The sequence below is a fragment of the Vulpes vulpes genome, chromosome 3, assembly GCF_048418805.1.
Source record: "Vulpes vulpes isolate BD-2025 chromosome 3, VulVul3, whole genome shotgun sequence".
NCBI lineage: Eukaryota > Metazoa > Chordata > Mammalia > Carnivora > Canidae > Vulpes > Vulpes vulpes.
This window is the reverse complement of record NC_132782.1, coordinates 50,976,966-50,995,733: the sequence shown is the minus strand read 5'-3', so window position 1 is coordinate 50,995,733 and position 18,768 is coordinate 50,976,966. Positions and strand designations below refer to the sequence as shown.

At 37.0% G+C, this 18,768-nt stretch overlaps 1 protein-coding gene across 2 annotated transcripts in view; it reads left to right on the top strand.

Moving 5' to 3' along the window:
• The window catches only part of CCDC50 (coiled-coil domain containing 50), a 74,522-nt gene that overhangs the window by 13,694 nt on the left and 42,060 nt on the right, over positions 1-18,768 (top strand). For both annotated transcript variants that reach the window (XM_072752408.1, XM_072752407.1), the window contains exons 2-3: positions 16,261-16,323; positions 17,112-17,238. In XM_072752408.1, coding sequence (XP_072608509.1) covers positions 16,261-16,323; positions 17,112-17,238 — 190 coding nt within the window. The remainder of the gene's footprint in view (positions 1-16,260; positions 16,324-17,111; positions 17,239-18,768) is intronic.

Below are 18,768 nucleotides of genomic sequence, written 5' to 3'. Positions count from 1 at the left end.
AAGCTGTATTTCTATACATTGGGCAAGAAATATCCACATTTCTAATAGTAAAGATACCAAAATGACATGTGGATTTGGGAGAAAGCTTTCACTAGAGCAACTCAAAAATAGAAATGAGGAAAAGACATCTAGTTTTAAGCATGCACTGTTTTTAATCTACTTGTTAGTGTGTTTTTGACTGGTTATACTTCTGCTCAGCAGTCTACCCTCATCATTCTTTTTTTTTTTTAAAGATTTATTTATTTATTTATTTATTTATTTATTTATTTATTTAATTTATGATACAGAGAGAGAGAGAGAGAGAGAGAGAGAGAGAGAGAGGCAGAGACACAGGAGGAGGGAGAAGCAGGCTCAATGCCGGGAGCCCAATGTGGAACTCGATCCTGGGACTCCAGGATCGCGCCCTGGGCCAAAGGCAGGCGCTAAATCGCTGAGCCACCCAGCTATCCCCTACCCTCATCATTCTTGATGTTGATTAAGCTATTACATGACTTTCTCATGTAGTTCTACTTTTCTAACATTGGACATTCAATAGAAAAAGTTTGAAGTGATGGAGGTTATTACTCTGCTTTCTAACTCTGGACATTCACTTGAAAAAGAAAGTTTGAAGTGATGGAGCTTATTAAACATTTTAGACACACTGATTTTCTTTTGACTCAGGCCCACGATATGTAAAGGAAACATTCTCCTTCAGTTGGACAAAGGTTAGCAAGAGCTATAGAAATGTAGTAAGGTGCGATTACAGTTTAATTTTTTGCCAGGATATATTTCTAAACATTCATAAGAGGAAGCAGTGATTGCATATTCTATTACAGATTCTATACTAGACAAGTGCCAAGATCTGTGTTAGTGAGTAACTTAGTTGAGGGACTTGATTAGAAGAAATACTTAATGGGACATAAGTGTAGGACTTAAGAATTCCTTAATTCTGATGCTGCCAATAATAATAGGTTCCATTTATTGAATATCCTTTTATTGAGTGACAGATGTATTCGTTGGCCCTTCACTTGTCTAATATAGTTCTCAAGACATTTATTCTCATTTTACAGAGGAGGAACCTGAACCTCAAAAAGATTAAATAACTTGTACAGGTCTTAAAGCCATTAAGTAAGCCATATTTGAATCCTGGTCTGTATAGCTCCAAAGTTTGTTTGTTTTTTTCCCCCTCTGAAATACTCTTTACACAGCAGGAAAAATCCAAGACAGAATAATGCTGCCACTTTATATAATCTTTATTTTTGCTTTATTGAAGAGGTCTCAGCTTTCTCGTTATTGAAATTTACCTCTATGCTTCAGGTTTTGCTTCTTTCTTCCAATAGCAGTAGCTGCTTCATTTCCAGCTTTCTTTAGGAATAGGGAACTTTCAAAAATTTACATCTAACTTAAGTACCACTAAGGTGAGTACATTTTTTTTCTCAAAAATGAAAAAAAAAAATAGGGGCACCTGCGTGGCACAATAGGTTAACATTGGATTCTTGGTTGCAGCTCATGTTGTGCTCTCAGGGTTTTGAGATCAAGCCCTGCATCAGGCTCTGCACTCAGTATGGAGTCAGCTTGAGATTCTTCCTCTCTCTCCTTCTGCCCCTCCTGCTCATGCACGCATGCTCTCTCTAAAATAAGTAAATCTTTAAAAAATAAAATACCCTCTGATGAACTGCATAGAGAGAGCCAAAGTGGTTGAAAGAATCCCTTTTTAAATTCTTGGCTCAACTCCCTGTTTATCAGCATAGGGATTTTCTAGGTGTGCTTTGAAATATAAGCTAGCTTCTTTCAGTTTACTGTTGGGTTGCTTCCTTCTATATAGATGGTAATTTCCAGGAAATCTGATTTAAATGTAAGCCTACTTGTATTATAATTAGAAAGCTAAATCTCCTGATCTTCTGGAAAGGCATTCCCCTAGATTCTAAGAAAGGTACCCATGATCTCAAGATATCTTGTAGAAAAACACATTTCTAGTCAGTAAACATGACCAATTATTGAGCATATGGCAGCATATCAGAGTAAAATTCTAAAAGATCTCCAAATTTACTCATTTGTTTTTTTTTCATACTTTTAAATCTATATGATCTAAGATTACTGGAATTGTGTGTAGAGTTCTGAAAAATAGTTACCAGAGTGGAACTGTTGAGTAGTACAATTTGCTTTATAGGAGCAGGATTCTAAGAGAATCTTTTTATAATGCCTATTTATTCTATGGATGCTATTTGAAACAAAATTTGGGTGGGAGGAGCAGGATTTAAGAGAATCTTTTTACAATGCCTATTTATTCTATGGATGCTATTTGAAACAAAATTTGGGGGGGTGAATATTACTCTTGATTTTTTAAAAAAAATATATATATATATTTGAGAGACAGAGAAGGGAAGAGCAGACGGAGGAGAAAATCTTTTTATTTTTTTATTTTTATTTTATTTTTTTTTATTGGAGTTCAATTTGCCAACATATAACATAACACCGAGTGCTCATCCCATCAAGTGCCCCCCTCAGTGCCCGTCACCCAGTCTCCCCCACCCCCCCTTTAAAAAAATGAGTGGGAAATATCATAAAGGGAGACAGAACATGAGAGACTCCTAACTCTGGGAAACGAACAAGGGGTGGTGGAAAGGAAGGAGAAAATCTTAAGCAGTCTCCATGCTGAGTAGAGCTCAACTCAGGGCTTGATCTTACCATCTAGATCATGACCTGAGCTGAAATCAGAAGTCAGACGGTTAACCAACTGAGCTACCCAGGCACCCCTTACTTTTTTTAAATTGGTGACAGGCACTGAGGGGGGCACTTGACGGGATGAGCACTGGGTGTTATCCTGTAAGTTGGCAAATGGAACACCAATAAAAAAAATTAATTATAAAAAAATAAAAAATAAAAAATAATTGTGTTTACTAATCCTGATAGGAAAGAAAGTGCTAGCTAAAGTATCTCCTTGCAGGAGAGATGTTGAAAGTGGAAATATCTGACTCAGGGTAAATAGAATTTGCCGTAGCTAGTACTTAAGGAAACTCTCTTGTCATATGAAGCCAATAAACCAAAATGGTTTTCTTTCCCTGGTGTAAACTTGTACTTAAGTTGGGTTGGATGTGATCTTTTGGGTTTTAATGGGCATGACTGGGTTTATCCTACAGGGGTTTAAGGAGATGGGTGGCTTTTCTTTCTAGGCTAAGGCAAACAGAGAAACCAAAACCATTTGAGGGCTGCCAAACCTTTTGAGGGCTTGTTTAAGTGCCAGGAAAAGTGTCATTCAAATAGTGGAACAACAGAAGATCGGAGTTTCTTTAGGGATACATGCAATATAAAAGCAATAAATTCTTACAGTCTGGATATTCTTTGTGGAAAATTGTTCTGTCTGCTACTGCTTATCTAAGGATATTTAAGTATTTGGGGTATTTTGAGGACTGCTTGTGGTAATCAAGGATCTTTTGTTTTCTACATAGAAAGTTATCTCCATCAGAATAATTTGTGAATACCTTTTAAAAAGAAGTGTACAGATTTCCTGCAGTGCTCAAGTCCTTATAGTGGTTGTTATCACTCCTATTTTGGGTGAGTAAACGTAAGCTATATTAATTTGTTCAAGATTATTCATTTAGGGAGTGTTAGACCCAGGACTGTAATCAGGATAAGAATACTTGGTTACATTATACTGCATCCTTACAGCAGTGAGTATTTACTGAACACAAGTGCTCTATGTAATGTATTGCAGAAAACACTGTGTAAAGAGTTTCATTGTTTTCTAAGTGTAACTATTTTTAAAGATTTTATTTGGAGGGTGAGAGGAGCAGAGGGGGAGGGACAGCAAGCAGACTCTGTGCTGAGCACAGAACCCAATGTGCTGGCTGCTAGATCCCTGGACCCTGATGAGATCATGATCTGAGCCAAAACCAAGAATGCAAAGCTTAACTGGCTAAGCCACCGAGGTACCCCTCTGAGTGTAATTTTGATATTTATCTTTTTATATTCAGTTAGGAAATTTTAAATTCATTTAAAAATAAACTGAATCATTTAAAAGAAGGAATGATTTATTTTAAATAATTTTTATGATATTAAAAGTAATTACTTATTTACCTGCTGTGTAAATTCACATATTTCTGAGTTGTTCTGAAATGGAGCACCCATGTAAAATGTAATTGTTCTTTAGGGAGTGCACCAAAGACAGTAAACTGAGGAAAATCTTCTCTACATTTGACCAGTTTGATTTTCGGGATCAACTGAAATTCACAGATGTAGATTTGTTAATCAGAATGCAGAATTCTTCAGTAAGTGTTTGGTCAGTAAGTGTTAGCCATCTGGTGGTTTTATTCAGTAGCAGATGTATTTCCCAGAATTGAATTCCTTTAACTGTATTGAAATCAGTTCGATTTCCTTTCTAAGTGGGTATTTACTCACTTTGTTTCAGTGACTATATCTGCACAGTAGTTGCTTGATAAATGTGGAATAACTTTTTCTTTTTTCACACTGCTGAAGTTAGCAAAACTACCATCACTTTATAGCTGAAGAAAAAGAAACAGGAGAAATACAGGAATTTTGAAGATAAATCAGTGGCTAACACAAGACCAGTAATATATTCAAAACCTTTGGTTGCCTGTGCTGGTAAAGTGAGCTACATCTGTTGGTTAAAATATAAGTGCATATGCCCATGTGTGTGTTTGCATACACATAGACACAGACAGTTAAAATGGCTTTAAATGCTACTGAGTGGTCTAGTTTAAGTTAGCGGTAACCTATCTATCTCACTGTGATTATTGTTTAGAGCAGTGCTGTTCAATAGAGCTTCTGTGATGATGGAAATGTTCTGTATTTCACGCTGTCCAAAATGGTAGTCATCAGCCCCATATAGTTATTTAGCACTGAAAATGTGGCTAGTGAGACTGAGGAACTGAATTTTTAAAATTTAATTTTAGTTAATTTGAAGAAATATCTATATATGAGTAGTGGTTCCCATATATAGTATGGGGGAAAACTTGTGACCTGAATGGATAGAGTAGTGATGGATAGACCATACAGATTTGGTCTAGTTTAAGGAAATCTTTTCTAACATATATTCCAACATTGGATGATATAAAGGTATGTCATATGGAGTTTTGAAGGGAGCTTCACTCGTGATCACTTGGTGGGAATGCAAGGACAGAACCTAAGCACCAATTTTTGGGAGTGTAAACTAAGTGACCTGCAGGTTGAGCCTCATTTTGAGATTATGCGATGCTTCTTGAGAAGAGAGGAAGATTTAGCATCTAGATCTGCATTTTCTGAAAATAGATAAGATATTAGTTGTAATTTTTCTTGAGTAGTTTTTTGGTTACTGTCAACACAGGAAAGGTTGGCTTCAGAGTACTGATCCATAAAGTTGATGCCTGCAAACACAGGAAGCTTGTGAGGTTGTGTTTGTGGGTATTTTTTATCCTTTATGATAACTTGAGTCATATTTTTCTTTCTTTCTTTTTTTAAAGATTTGATTTATTTCTTCTTGAGACACACACAGAGAGGCAGAGACATAGGCAGAGGGAGAAGCAGGCTCCTCCTGCTTTCTCCTCACATGGAGCCCAATGCAAGACTGGATCCTGGGACTCTGGGATCATGCCCTGAGCCAAAGGCAGAAGCTCAACCGCTGAGCCACACAGGCATTCTGAGTCAGATATTTCTTTATGGAATGTTTTACCTGACAGTTCTACCGGGATGGGTAAATATTGCTCTGTTTCCACCCTACTATCTTCCCTCCTGCCACTTTTTCACCATTCCTCTCACTCTCAATCTTTTGCTCTGTCAGATGGAAATTTCTGACTCAGCCATTTTTACTTTTCCAATAAGTTACCCAGTTCTTCTGTGGTCTCTGATAATGATGTGGATGGTTTATGATATTGAAGTAGTACTTCTGATTTGAGGACTTACATTATCTCAGCATTTTCAAAACCCACTTGCCTGCAATCTAATGTGTCTGTGGTCAACTATAACATATCTACTTGCCAAACAAGTGGTTTGGGTTACTGGGGTTTTCATTTAACTTTGAATTTGGGGGATTAGAAAAAAAAATAACTCAGGGACTGATTTTAATAAATTGCCTCAGAGTGAAATGTTGGGGTTAAATCAGTTGTTTTGCTTTAAGACATTTTAATGTCTCTTTGCTTAGTCTTGGGCTTTGGTTGAAGATGTGTGGTGTGTGTATGTGTAGGTGCACATTTAAAATGCATGCTTTAACTATTGATGATGTCCATTAATATAATTCAGTGCTTTCTATTTAAGTTTTAGCATTATAACAGCTTAGTTTCATGTTTACTGCTAGTAAAATATTTCTATTCAGTGTAGAACTGGTATTCTTTCTTTTTTAGATAATGGAAACTGGGCAACTTTCACATTTCCCAGCTTGCTTTGGTTCTCAGGAAAATCAGATACAAATTTGAGGACTTATGTAGACTTTGTATTTGGTAATATACTTTTTTCCTTAACAACAACAACAATAAAACCCTTTCATTTTGTAACCTTAAGGAAACTATAAACTGAATCAATAAAACATTGCAAATGCAACTCATTTTTTCCTAGCAAATATTTGTTTCATTATTTAGATGTGAAAATTAGATTAAAAACATGTATCTTATTATAAAATATTATTAAAATGATTATAAACACTGACTACTCTTCACAGTAGAGAAATTGGAAAATATAGAAATACTTAAAAAGGAAAATAAGTGACATTGTAATTCTACAGTATATAGTCAGTATTTGAATTTTGAGGTTTATCCTTCCTAATATTTTATGAAGTTGCAAAGTCAGGTATGTCATCTATAGTCAGAAAGGGTCACAAGATCAGCCCATATGGGGCATCTGGGTGGCTCAGTCAGTTAAGTGTCTGCCTTTGGCTCAGGTCATGATCCTGGAGTTCCAGGATTGAGTCCTGCATCAAGCTCCCTGCTCAGCGGGAGTCTGCTTATACCTCTACCCCTCATCCCACTAGTGCATGCTCTCTTTCTCTCTCTGTGTCTCTCAAGTAAATAAATAAAATCTTTTTTTTTTTTTTTTAAAAAGGTCAGCTCATATAATGGAGAGTACCTTTACTTGTGCCTAGCTTGTATGATAAGCCACATGGATAATCATCTATAGGGTGTATTGAACAGATTTCAGAGGGCCATTTTTTATGCAACCCACCCCGCCCCCCGCCCCAACCACCACCGCCAATGTACCCAAGGCTGGAAGTAGGATCAGTGGATAATGTCTATGAATTGACAGGTTTTGTCCTTCTGAAGACCATCTTTCTTTTCTTTTCTTTTCTTTTCTTTTCTTTTCTTTTTTCTTTTCTTTTCTTTTCTTTTCTTTTCTTTTCTTTTCTTTCTTTTCTTTTTCTTTCTTTCTTTCTTTCTTTCTTTCTTTCTTCTTTCTTTTCTTCCTATTAATTTATTTTTAAAGATTTTATTTATTTATTCATGAGACACACACACACACACACACACACAGAGGTAGAGACACAGGCAGAGGGAGAAGCAGGCTCCATGCAGGGAGCCCGACGTGGGACTTGATCCTGGGACTCCAGAATCATGCCCTGGGCCGAAGGCAGGCGCTCAACCACTGAGCCACCCAGGGATCCCCCTTACTTACATTTATTTACAGGGGGTGCTGTGTTGAAAGGAAATGGGCTTCCTGGGGCTGAAATATTTAAGAGGATGGTTACATGGACAGGGTAAGATTGGACTTGACAACTACTAAAACCTTTTCTGATAATCAGTTTCCATAATTTTAAGAAAGTGATGAATAAGCACATTTTTATGACCAGAGATTGAAGCTTAGAAATATTTGAAGAAACTAGAGAACCTGGCCTAGATCCCTTCATTATTCTTAGCTATATTTTCTTGAGGTTAGAATTCTTGATACTCTAAAACAGTTTGGTGCTCTCACCAAAGAGATAACTTTAGCAGACCAGATATTTGGTAGAACTTTGCAGAATTCTGCTCCTTGTAGCACCTTTTATGAAAAGGGTAGCTTTCTATCACTCAGTAATGTTTGTGGCAGGATTGATTCACCTGGAAGATATTTTCCTATTACAAAGATCCTTCAAGATTCTTCCCTCCATATTTTAAAAAATAAACAAACAAATTAATTAATTAATCAATTTATTTATTTCTTCCGATGTTGACCCCTTTTTCATTTACCTTAATTTACTAACATTTTCTGATTTTAAGACTCTTTGGCAGTCTGCTACTATAGAAGATTTCTGAAAACTGAGAAGGTTTTCTCAAATGACTCAGGACACCACTCCAAGGTTCTGAAAATTCCTGTCAGTATCTTAGCACACGTTACATTCTCTGCTTCAAAATGCCATGCACATCTTATGTATCCTGTTGGGTTATTTAGGTTAACACATATCCTGATGTATACACACACTTTTTGTAGTCTGGGGGTCTAATCTTAGACACTTATTTGTGTGATCCTTGGCATTATTATTCCAGCTCTCAGAGCCATCATTTCTTCATGTATTGAATGATGTTTTGAACTGTGGTCTAATGGGACCAACAGTTGACCATCTGACTGAATGTACTACCTTTCTAGATATTCTAGGATTCTATCAACTTTTATCCATTATAATACGTATAATGTATCTGAAATTTGGGTGATGGAACCAGAAACTCTTTACTGTCATTTTATTTTATATTTTATTTTTAAGATTTATTTGTTTATCTTAGAAAGAGAGTAAGCAAGAGAAGGGGCAGAGGGAGACGGAGAGAAGTAGACTCCGTGCTGAGCGGGGAGCCCTATACAGGCTCTACCTCATAACCCTGAGATTATGACCTGAGCTGAAATCAAGAGTTAGATGTTTAACCGACTCAGTCATCCAGGTGTGCCCCCCCCCCCCCCCCCTTTTACTGTCATTTTAGGTAATGTGGGCAGACATGGAGCTCCTCAGGTTTTTTTTTTTTTTTTTCAGGTTAGCTGGAAGGTGAGGATGGGCTCATACCTGCAAAAAATGCAATATTTCATGGTACCTCATTTATATTGGTCATCATTTTCCTAGGAGCCCTCATTTCCACAATTATTTATTTGAAAATCATTATCTCAAGAACTGTGATAAATGTTAGAGATAAAATAATCCATAATATTTTTCCTGCCTTACAGGATCTTGAATGTATGCTGGGGAAACAGATGGGTAAAGGTAATAATAAGATTAGTGCTATAGTATTATATTTACTATATCCTATGAAGTCACTGGGGGAAAAATGTATAGGTATATCTGTTGGTTATGTGACAGTCAATTGTGATGGTTTTGGCTTTATTCAAGAAGATTGGATAAATAGAGAAATGACATTTGAGTGAGGGTTTTGAAAGTTGATTATGAATTTTTTAGACAGTGGAGAGGTGCCTCAGGCAGATAGAACAGAGTTCTGCTCTCCACACCCAATCCGTAGTATGGTGACTAAGTTTTCTTCCCATTCTCTGTGTTCTGCACCCACACCAATGAACTAAAATGTAAACCAAAACCAGTAACCATAAATATCCCCAAATAGTTGAAACATTGGTTAATAGTACTTGACTCAGTCATTTGTACAAAATGTGGATGAAAGTCTCTGTCTTTCATAAAGGAATTATAGAAATATGTGTGCCCTTTGCAGTTAATTTAGTAAGGGGGGCAATTACATTAAGGATAAATATTTTAGAAAAGTGGATCTGATTTAATTATATTATGGATCTCTTCTCAGAAGGATCATCTATCTTCTAGACAGATGAAATAACCATAGTATATGGGATAGAACAGGAGATTTGGAGACTTGATCAGAAAACTAGGCCTAACCATTGGCCACTTTGACTAGGAACAAAGTAAATGAGGATGGAATACCTATGTTATTGACCAGTTTTTCATCAGCCAAAATTAGGTGCTACTCTCCTCCTTCTGTCATACCATACTTGGATGTTGTTAATTTCCACAGGATGGACATCTAGGACACTAAAAGTCGGAGAAGGATCAAGGGCTTCAGTTATCCCTTATCCTCTAGTAAATTAACTGCTCAAACATCACTGAGATCTTATTCTCATTGTTTCAACCTTCTGCCTAAAAGGGAAGTTTCAGTTGTCAGAGTGGCCAGTGACTCAAAGCTATCTGCTATTTTGGGACTCATTATTGGGGCAGATGGTTAAGAGAGTGTCCACAGTCCATAGCTGAGCTACGGGGATGGGGATGAAGGTTCATTTTGGATTGGTATTGGTGATGATATTGGTGATATTGGTATATATGTGTATATATATATACTTTGTTGATTATGAAAATGTTGAAAGCTTGTCATTAGGATAACTGTTTACACTTTCTCCTGCATCCCATTTCTCTTTTACTCAGGCAATTTTATTAGAGCTTTTCCTTTTGTAGGGCAACAAACAAAAGCATAGGGGTTTACATATGTATCACTTGGACGCATTAGTATGAAATTCATTAATACTCTCTTTGCAAAGGGGGATACTCATTGATGTTGGATGGAAAGTAGAGGAGAAGGGGGGAGGTGGTTAGATCCCAAAGGGAGATTTTCCTCAGAATTTCCCACTATACTCACAGCTGAGGGATCTTCTTGTAGATTGCCCATGAAACACTGTAGATGAAAAGATCTTTTTATTGCTGTTGTTTTTCAGAGGTAAACACAGCCTGATTGCTATAGAGACTTATTCTGGGGAGAGAGAGAGTGAGACAAAATGAGTGATGTCACATTTTTATTGCTCTATTTTGAGACCTGGAATCCACATTTTAAGTACATGTATCACCCTTACCTAAATTCTCTTGTATTCACAATTTTAGAGAACTGAATGCATATTTATCTTATTTACTATTTAATGATATCACTCTTTTCTGATGTAATGGAATATAGACTTTATGCTTTTTCCTGGAGTTCTTTGAACAGAAACGTTTGGGGCCAGAAGAGCTTGATTTGGTTCTGATTAATTTATTTTTGGCCTATCTTGGTCAAGTCACTTTATTTCTCTGAGTCATAGTTTTCTCATAAATAAAACGAGAGTATTGATAAAGCCTTTACCTTCAAGTGGCTAGGAGAAATAAATATGAAAGTGCACTGTCATCAACAAAGTTTTTATGTTAGTGTCAACTGTACCCTCGTGTCATTACCAAATTTTTTTTTTAAAGATTTTATTTATTTATTCATGATAGTCACACACACAGAGAGAGAGAGGCAGAGACAGGCAGAGGGAGAAGCAGGCTCCATGCACTGGGAGCCCGGCGTGGGATTCGATCCCGGGTCTCCAGGATCGCGCCCCGGGCCAAAGGCAGGCGCCAAACCGCTGCGCCACCCAGGGATCTCTCATTACCAAATTTTTAAAGACAAAATATATGTCTGGAATATCATCCTCATTCATAGAGGCTGTTTTCATGTGTATGGAACAAAGGAAAGCAAGTACTATCCCTGTTCTCAATGTGATGAGTAGGTATCCCATTTGTTGCTAATAGCATTTACACAAAAATAGAATAATTTACAAGCTATACCAGAATATAAAAGGCATACATATGCAGTTGAAAGAAAAAGTTTCTAGTGAGTGTATTATTAATCCAGGCATTTGTATGTGAGTGGAAGCTTGTAAAGATTGACTCATTGGAATTGTTATTTCCAGAAAGTTTTGGGATGTGGGTAAAAGAAGGACAGAAGTGGAATGCTGTCTTTACTCTTCTGGTTTGTAAGAGTTAATTGGTCTGCTTCACTGAGAATGCCTACCCCTTCTGCCCTTAAGAATTTTAACCTTCCTTTGAAATTTGTTTTGTATGTTAGCTATTTTAAGGTTTCTGGATACCTTTGTCTGAGTCATTCCCATTTCTTATACTTCATTTCTCCACTTCATACCAAGCATAACTCCTCCATTATTTATGCCCTCAAAGAATATTCTGTAGGTCTTTCTAACATTTATTAAATTATATTGTGTTTATGTTTACTTACCTTTCTGTCATCTCTATCTTCTTGATGGCTTGGAGATGACTTATTTATCCTAAAAAAGAGCTCAACAAATGTTTGTTGAATGACTCTGCTTTCTAGATATATTCTATGTCATTTATTTATTTAGGGAGATCCATAAATGAATTAAAAACGTCTTTTTCTTCAAGGAAAATGGATGGGGGAGTGTGTGTGTGTGTTATATGTATATATAAATCCCACTTCTTATTTCTGAAATTTGTTTGGCTCAATACAAACTAATTCATTATATCCCTATATGTATATATCTGGATTAAAAAGAATCACTAAAACTATATTTCATTTAATGGGAATGAGGAAGATTTCTAGTTTTTATTTAAATATTTGAAAATTTTGTAAGCCTCTGTGTTGCTGTCATAACAAAAGAGCTCAATTCTGTTCATAAAATTGTTTTCTTCTCTTGTCAATGGAACTTTTACTGTGTTTTGACTTTGTTGATCAGTGTTTATTCATTTTTTCCATTAATATCTCTTGGAGTCTTACTACATGCTACACCCAGTGCTAACTGTGTGGAAGGTGCAGAGATTAGTCCAACAGGGTCCCTCTCCTGAAGAGTTTGCAACTGGTTGGGGAGGCAGCTGTGTATTTGAGCTGAATGATAAAGTGTGTTTCTTTCTGTTGATGTTCTTCAAAAGCAATGAGGCAGAGTTGCATGGTTATTAGTTTCCAAAAGAGACTTAGCTACCATGCCCTAATTGTGGGGAAAATGTTTGAGGTTAGAGGTTACAGGACCATTGAAGTTTGAATGGGAATGAAGGAGAGTGTTGGTGTTGCCTTAATATCAAGATCAGCCTGAAATTTGGATGAGTGAAAGTGAACATAGGAGGGAGAAAGTTTGAGACGTGGGAAGGTAAGAGCTCAAGGTCCAATGATACATCTTAAATGTACTTGCAGGGAAAGATGGTGAGATGAGCTTATGCTGTTTATCCTCAGTAGTGTTTATACTGTTTACTTCAAAGTAGAGTAGATTAGGGAAGGAACAACTATCTAGACTCTGAACTTGGCCTGGCTGTGAAGTATTTTCTGTAATTCCCAGCCTGGATACTGATTTAAAAGGTGGCTGAATGTGTGATTTTTTTCCAGCTTGTAGTAGAGTCACGATGCAAAGATATATCTTGAAGGGAACTAGAGTGGATGCAGAAGAAACTGGATTAAACACATAATACTTGGTATAAGTGAAATTATATATTTGAAAGTTTAGCTCTGAAGTGCTAAATCAGTGTATTGACAGTATAATTCCATGTATGAGTGTGTGCACTTCCTTCTAGTCCTTGAAGAGCTTCTAGATTCTCTGCTAGCTCAAGCCCTCACCCCTATATGCTGTAAGATTTAGGGTCAAATCATGATAATTGAATCTACTTTGTTCTGTTTAAATAGTAAGAAATCATTGAGAAGAGTCATTGTTATGGTAACTAGTGATACATAAACTCCTTGTACCTGTTATGTCAAATGTGTCTTCATGTTTATGATTTAGCAGTATATGCTGCTGATGGAATTAAAGATGTCAATTTCAGGGGATCCCTGGGTAGCGCAGCGGTTTGGCGCCTGCCTTTGGCCCAGGGCGCGATCCTGGAGACCCGGGATCGAGTCCCACATCGGGCTCCCGGTGCATGGAGCCTGCTTCTCCCTCTGCCTGTGTCTCTGCCTCTCTCTCTCTCTCTGTGACTATCATAAATAAATAAAAAAAATTTATAAAAAAAAAAAGATGTCAATTTTAAAAATGTTTGTATTTAATTATAGAATTTAAAATGCAATATAAAAGTTACAAAAAGCAGAAGAAATACAAAATGTAAGAACCTAATAGATTTAATAGATGTTAGTATTTGCCTTATTTACAGTAGTCTTCTCTATTTTGTTCCTAAAACAAGAGAACACCTGATATAGCAAAGACACTCCTGCCCTTTGCTTCTCTCTACAGATGAGCACAATTCTAAATTCAGTTTGTGTCAGTGCTGTGTATTAAAAACATATTTTTATTACAAGTGTTTAAGTCCATAAACATAATATTTTTAATGTTGCACTGACTAAAGCAAAAAAAAAATTATTGAAGTTCTTCACATGGGTATGCACATGGAAAATTGCAACAATTTTATAATTTTTTATTTTATTCAGCATGACATTAAAATATATATAAAATATATTGTTTGGCATAATTTTTTGCTCTGATAACATAAAGTGAAGTAGCTTTTTTTGTGAGTATAATATACAGGATGAAGTATGTTTTACATTGTGAGCTAATACATACCATATATACTTATCTGTGTAGGTGTGTGTGTGTGTGTGTGTGTGTGTGTGTGTAAAACTGAAAAGTTTCTCCATATCATAATTTCCTCCACTGTGTATGCTATACTTTTTTCTAGTCTATTCATTTTTTTGAATCTATTAATTTTTAAATACTTGTTCTAGTCTTAGTAAATTGATTTGACCTAATAACAGGTTGTCATCCATGATTTGAAAAATAATCATCTCAACAATTAATCTAATCTTAATTAAGTTTAATACTGACTTTAGTATACACACATAAGCTTTTGCAGTATAATAAAAGCACTTCAAATAATAAGGCAACATATTAAGATAGCATTCTTTTGCACAAGATTTGATTATATTCATTTTGGCTAATTCGTTCTGAATATTTGTTTTCTGTGAACTAAATTCATACATGTCTTAGCCATTTAATCAATTAATATTAATTAGCTAAGCATTTTAGGGAATGCATGTTGATCAATATTGAATATCTCCTTTCAGTCTGTTCCAACCTCATGGTTTGCCTGAAGTCCAGGAAGGCTGTCATGGTTTCAGGGAAAGAAAGAGCCCTTACTGGCTGGGACACTGACTTCTAGCCTTGTCACCAACACACTCCATTTGGCCTTAATAATAGCCTTTGTTCCTTACAGCCCTCACTTTCCTTACCTGTTAATTGAAAGGGTTCACCAGGTCATTTTGAAAGCACTTCCATTCTCTGAAATACAGGGTAACTAGGATCTGGGACACAGTTGTTACAACTTGCTGAGAATATATCTGATGTCAAAGCACAGAACTTTCTACTGGAATTACTAGTTTCACAGTTGCATTTGAACAAGGGTAAGCAGGTCATATATAGTCTAAGCGGTTCTTAGGCAGAAATGATTTGTAAAACCATTTTGGAGCAACCTATTGTCCAAGATCTACCTACTTTTTTATGGCATTATTTCTCAGGGACAGGGCTACATGAGTGTATATGTTAGCATATGTAAGTGCTAAAAATAGCAAAAATGTGTGTGTGGTTTTTTTTTAATTCCATTTTAGGTAAATGTCCTCATAGGCAAATCCAAAGCTGCGGAAAGAAATCTATAACCTCTGCTAATGCTATGGTATAGTTTCTGGAATCTTAGATAAATCCCTAGTACTAGTTTATGGCTTTGAGGACTTTTCCTTTTTAATGTGAGTTACATGTTGGGAATAGAGTAAGAAGTTATCATCTAAACTACATGTCCTTCAAACAAGTGAAAAAGCACATGTCATAATAAGAATCCTTCATAAGTATTGTTTTATGTATATGTTTGTTTTAAGAAACAGGAGTTTAAATTGCTGTTTAGGGTAGAACAGACCTTGGAGACCATCTTTTCCCATTTGCTTCTAAAAAGGTCACTAAATGCTCCTGCCCCGATCTCCAAATTGAGGCAACATTAGGGACGGATTCCTGTATCCTCTAAGGTTCCCATTTTCTTTTGGTGTACAGATTAATTTTGGGAAGCTCTACATTTAGGGACATGTAAGGAGCCAGTTCTAACTCATGTCTGAGGGTGTGGACTCATTAAAGAATGTGATTATCCTTGACAAAGAGATCTGCCCCTACCTGAGGGACTAATAAATATATGTTTTTCTTTAGAGATACCAAGATAGCTGTCAGTCCCTGATAGAGGACCCCCTCCACCCCAGATAACTGAGGCAAAGGCTAGATAGATTTCTCTTAACTCCTCTGATTGGGAGGACTCCTCTTTCTCTCAGCTGCAGTATGCAGAATGTTCTTGTCTCTTGTATTATGGCAGTAGCACTTGCTCTCTCTTAGCGGACTAGAATTTCTGGACCTCTGAGTTCTGATTCTGTGGTTAGTATAGGTAGGCCAGGAATAAGACCTAACCATTATTTTGTGACACCCTGTGCTTGGCACTAAGCATGTACTATGTGGATTTTTATGATCGAAGACTTTATACTAACTAGTCACTATTTTACATTACATGTTATCTTATAATATTAGAATTGATTTTTGAAGTAAACACAATTCTTTTTTAAAAAACTATAAAATATTACCAATGAGCCTTCTTGTCTGCTTCTCTTCCCTCATCCTTTGCAGTGTGCCGAGATTTTGCTGTTTTAGAGGACCACACCCTGGCCCACAGCCTACAGGAACAAGAGAGTGAGTAATGGCCCTCATTATGTTTCTTCTGTTTTCTTTTTTAGTGGTAGCTTGAGGCAGGTTTCTTAGGGTGAGACAGCAGGGAACAGAGTCACCAGGCCTACTGGGGGATTTATCTAGGCAAATGTCACCTGGGTGGGGGATGAAATTCTGGGTATTTTGAAGTATGACAGCTGCCAGGGATTAGGAGACTGTTGGGTGTATGGAAGGAGAAGGGGGACTTGAACTTTTTCTCTTGCCTTAGTGTTATAGGAAGGAGACACTATCTGGCATCTATCCCTTCCCCTAGAAGAGGGGCTTGAACATCTTTCCAAGGCATTGGCAGTTATCTGGATTGTGGAGTCTTCAGAATATTTATATATGTAATCATGGAAGCTAAATCCAGCTAAAGTTGTATTTGTTACATAAAAGTACATATTTGTGAATATGTAATTTAAGAATCATTAATTCACGTGTCAATATAAACATTAAGTATTGAAAAATGTAATTTATAAATAGAGTGACAACTGGTGGAGCAGAAGGAGCCGTGGCCTTAGAGTATTTGTGTGGAAGTCCTGGCACTACCACTATTTTGCCATGTGACCAGGAGCAAATTACTTAACCTTTCTGTCCTCATTTTACTTAATGGAAAGATACAAAGAAGTTGCCTATTATATAGCATTATTGAGAGCATAAAATGAAGTCATAGATGTGAGGCTCTTTTTAAGGGAAAAGCTCGTCTTAAGGCATACTGTTAATAAGCCAAAAACTGAAACATTGTTATTCCTGTCTTCAATATTTCTGTCCAGTTGAGCATCATTTGGCATCGAACATTCAACGGAACCGTTTGGTCCAACATGATCTCCAGGTGGCTAAGCAGCTTCAGGAGGAAGACCTGAAAGCTCAGGCTCAGCTCCAGAAGCGCTACAAAGACCTGTGAGGATTTGGGGGTGGGAGGGACTCACGCTGGGACTGATTTTCTCTGTGGAGCAGCAGGGCAGGGAAGAGACTCCATGTCTGTCCCTCTCCTGCCTTTCATTATTCAATTATAAATCCTGTAGTGGCTATCCTATAGTTTTCTTTGATTTGAAAATTTTTCTCTGTTGTTGGAACACTTTCTAGGTTTTGGGACATGTGGATTCTAATATGAACTCAGCACTTTTAACTTTAGGACTGTGAGCCATTTGGTCCATCTCTCTGAGTCTATATTTCTTCCCTGTATCATGTGGAAAATAATCTCTGTCCCTTTGCCTTGTAGGTGGTTTGGGAGGAATCCAGGGAAAGAGTGGATATCAAAGAACTTTCTGAGTTGTTTTGGATTTCTTTACTCTTTCCTAGGGGTACTCTTTCCTACAGTTCTTTCCTAGGGGTGTTTGCTGCTATTATTTTCCTTGAACCTCTGGCTTTTCAGGGAGAGATAGAATCTTCTGGAATGCTTTATTTTTTTTTTAAGATTTTATTTATTTATTCATGAGAGACACACACACAGAGAGAGAGAGAGAGAGAGAGAGAGAGAGAGAGGCAGAGACACAGGCAGAGGGAGAAGCAGGCTCCATGCAGGGAGCCTGATTTGGGACTTGATCTCGGGTCTCCAGGACTCGATCCTGGGTCTCCAGGATCACACCCTGGGCTGAAGGTGGTGCTAAACCACTGAGCCACTTGGGCTGCCCTGGAATGCTTTAAATTACACCCTCAGTTATCTTTATAACTCCAGCATGTGACAAAAGTTCTTTCTTAGTCTCCTCCTTTAATAGTTAGGTAAATGGAAAGATCACATGTAAGGTCTCTTCCAGCACAATGACTTGTTCTTTTCCAATGCTTTAAAAGCTCACAGGGTGCATTTCTTAATTGAGAGTGGCCCCCATCCTTAAATCTCAATGATGGATTTTACCACAAGGTATTGTTTTAAGGAAAAAGGGCAAAGAAAGAAGTGAAGGGAACCCTCAATTTAATGTCATTCTTGTTCAGAGAAACAGGAAAACCTATTATTCGTGCTGTCTTTGAGGAAGGGTTTATCCTTCTGTTTTATTATTCATAGAGAGAACTTTAGTTATCATTTTGTTCAGCTTCCTTATTTTGGAAAAAAACGCTGTCACTGACTTTTGCTATACCTGTCACCATGAAAGGCACTAGAGACCAGAGATAGGAGTAAAATATAGCCATTGCCCTTAAGAGCCTCAGAATAAAGCTCTGAGCATTATAAATCTCCAGATAATCTCACAAGCCACAGGAAATTGAAGAATACAGTTCATTCCTATGAAGAGAGGAGACTGGGAAAACCATCCCAACAAAGATACAGTTAATCTGAACCTTGATGGTTAATTAGAAATGTGTAGTCCTAGCTGGGGAAAACCATTCTCGCCAGAGGAGGTAACAAGGAAGGTAAGAGGTAAAAGAACTTGGAATCTCATGGTACCTACACGATGTCAGTCTTGCTGGACTACAGGGTGTGATTAAGGGCATGGG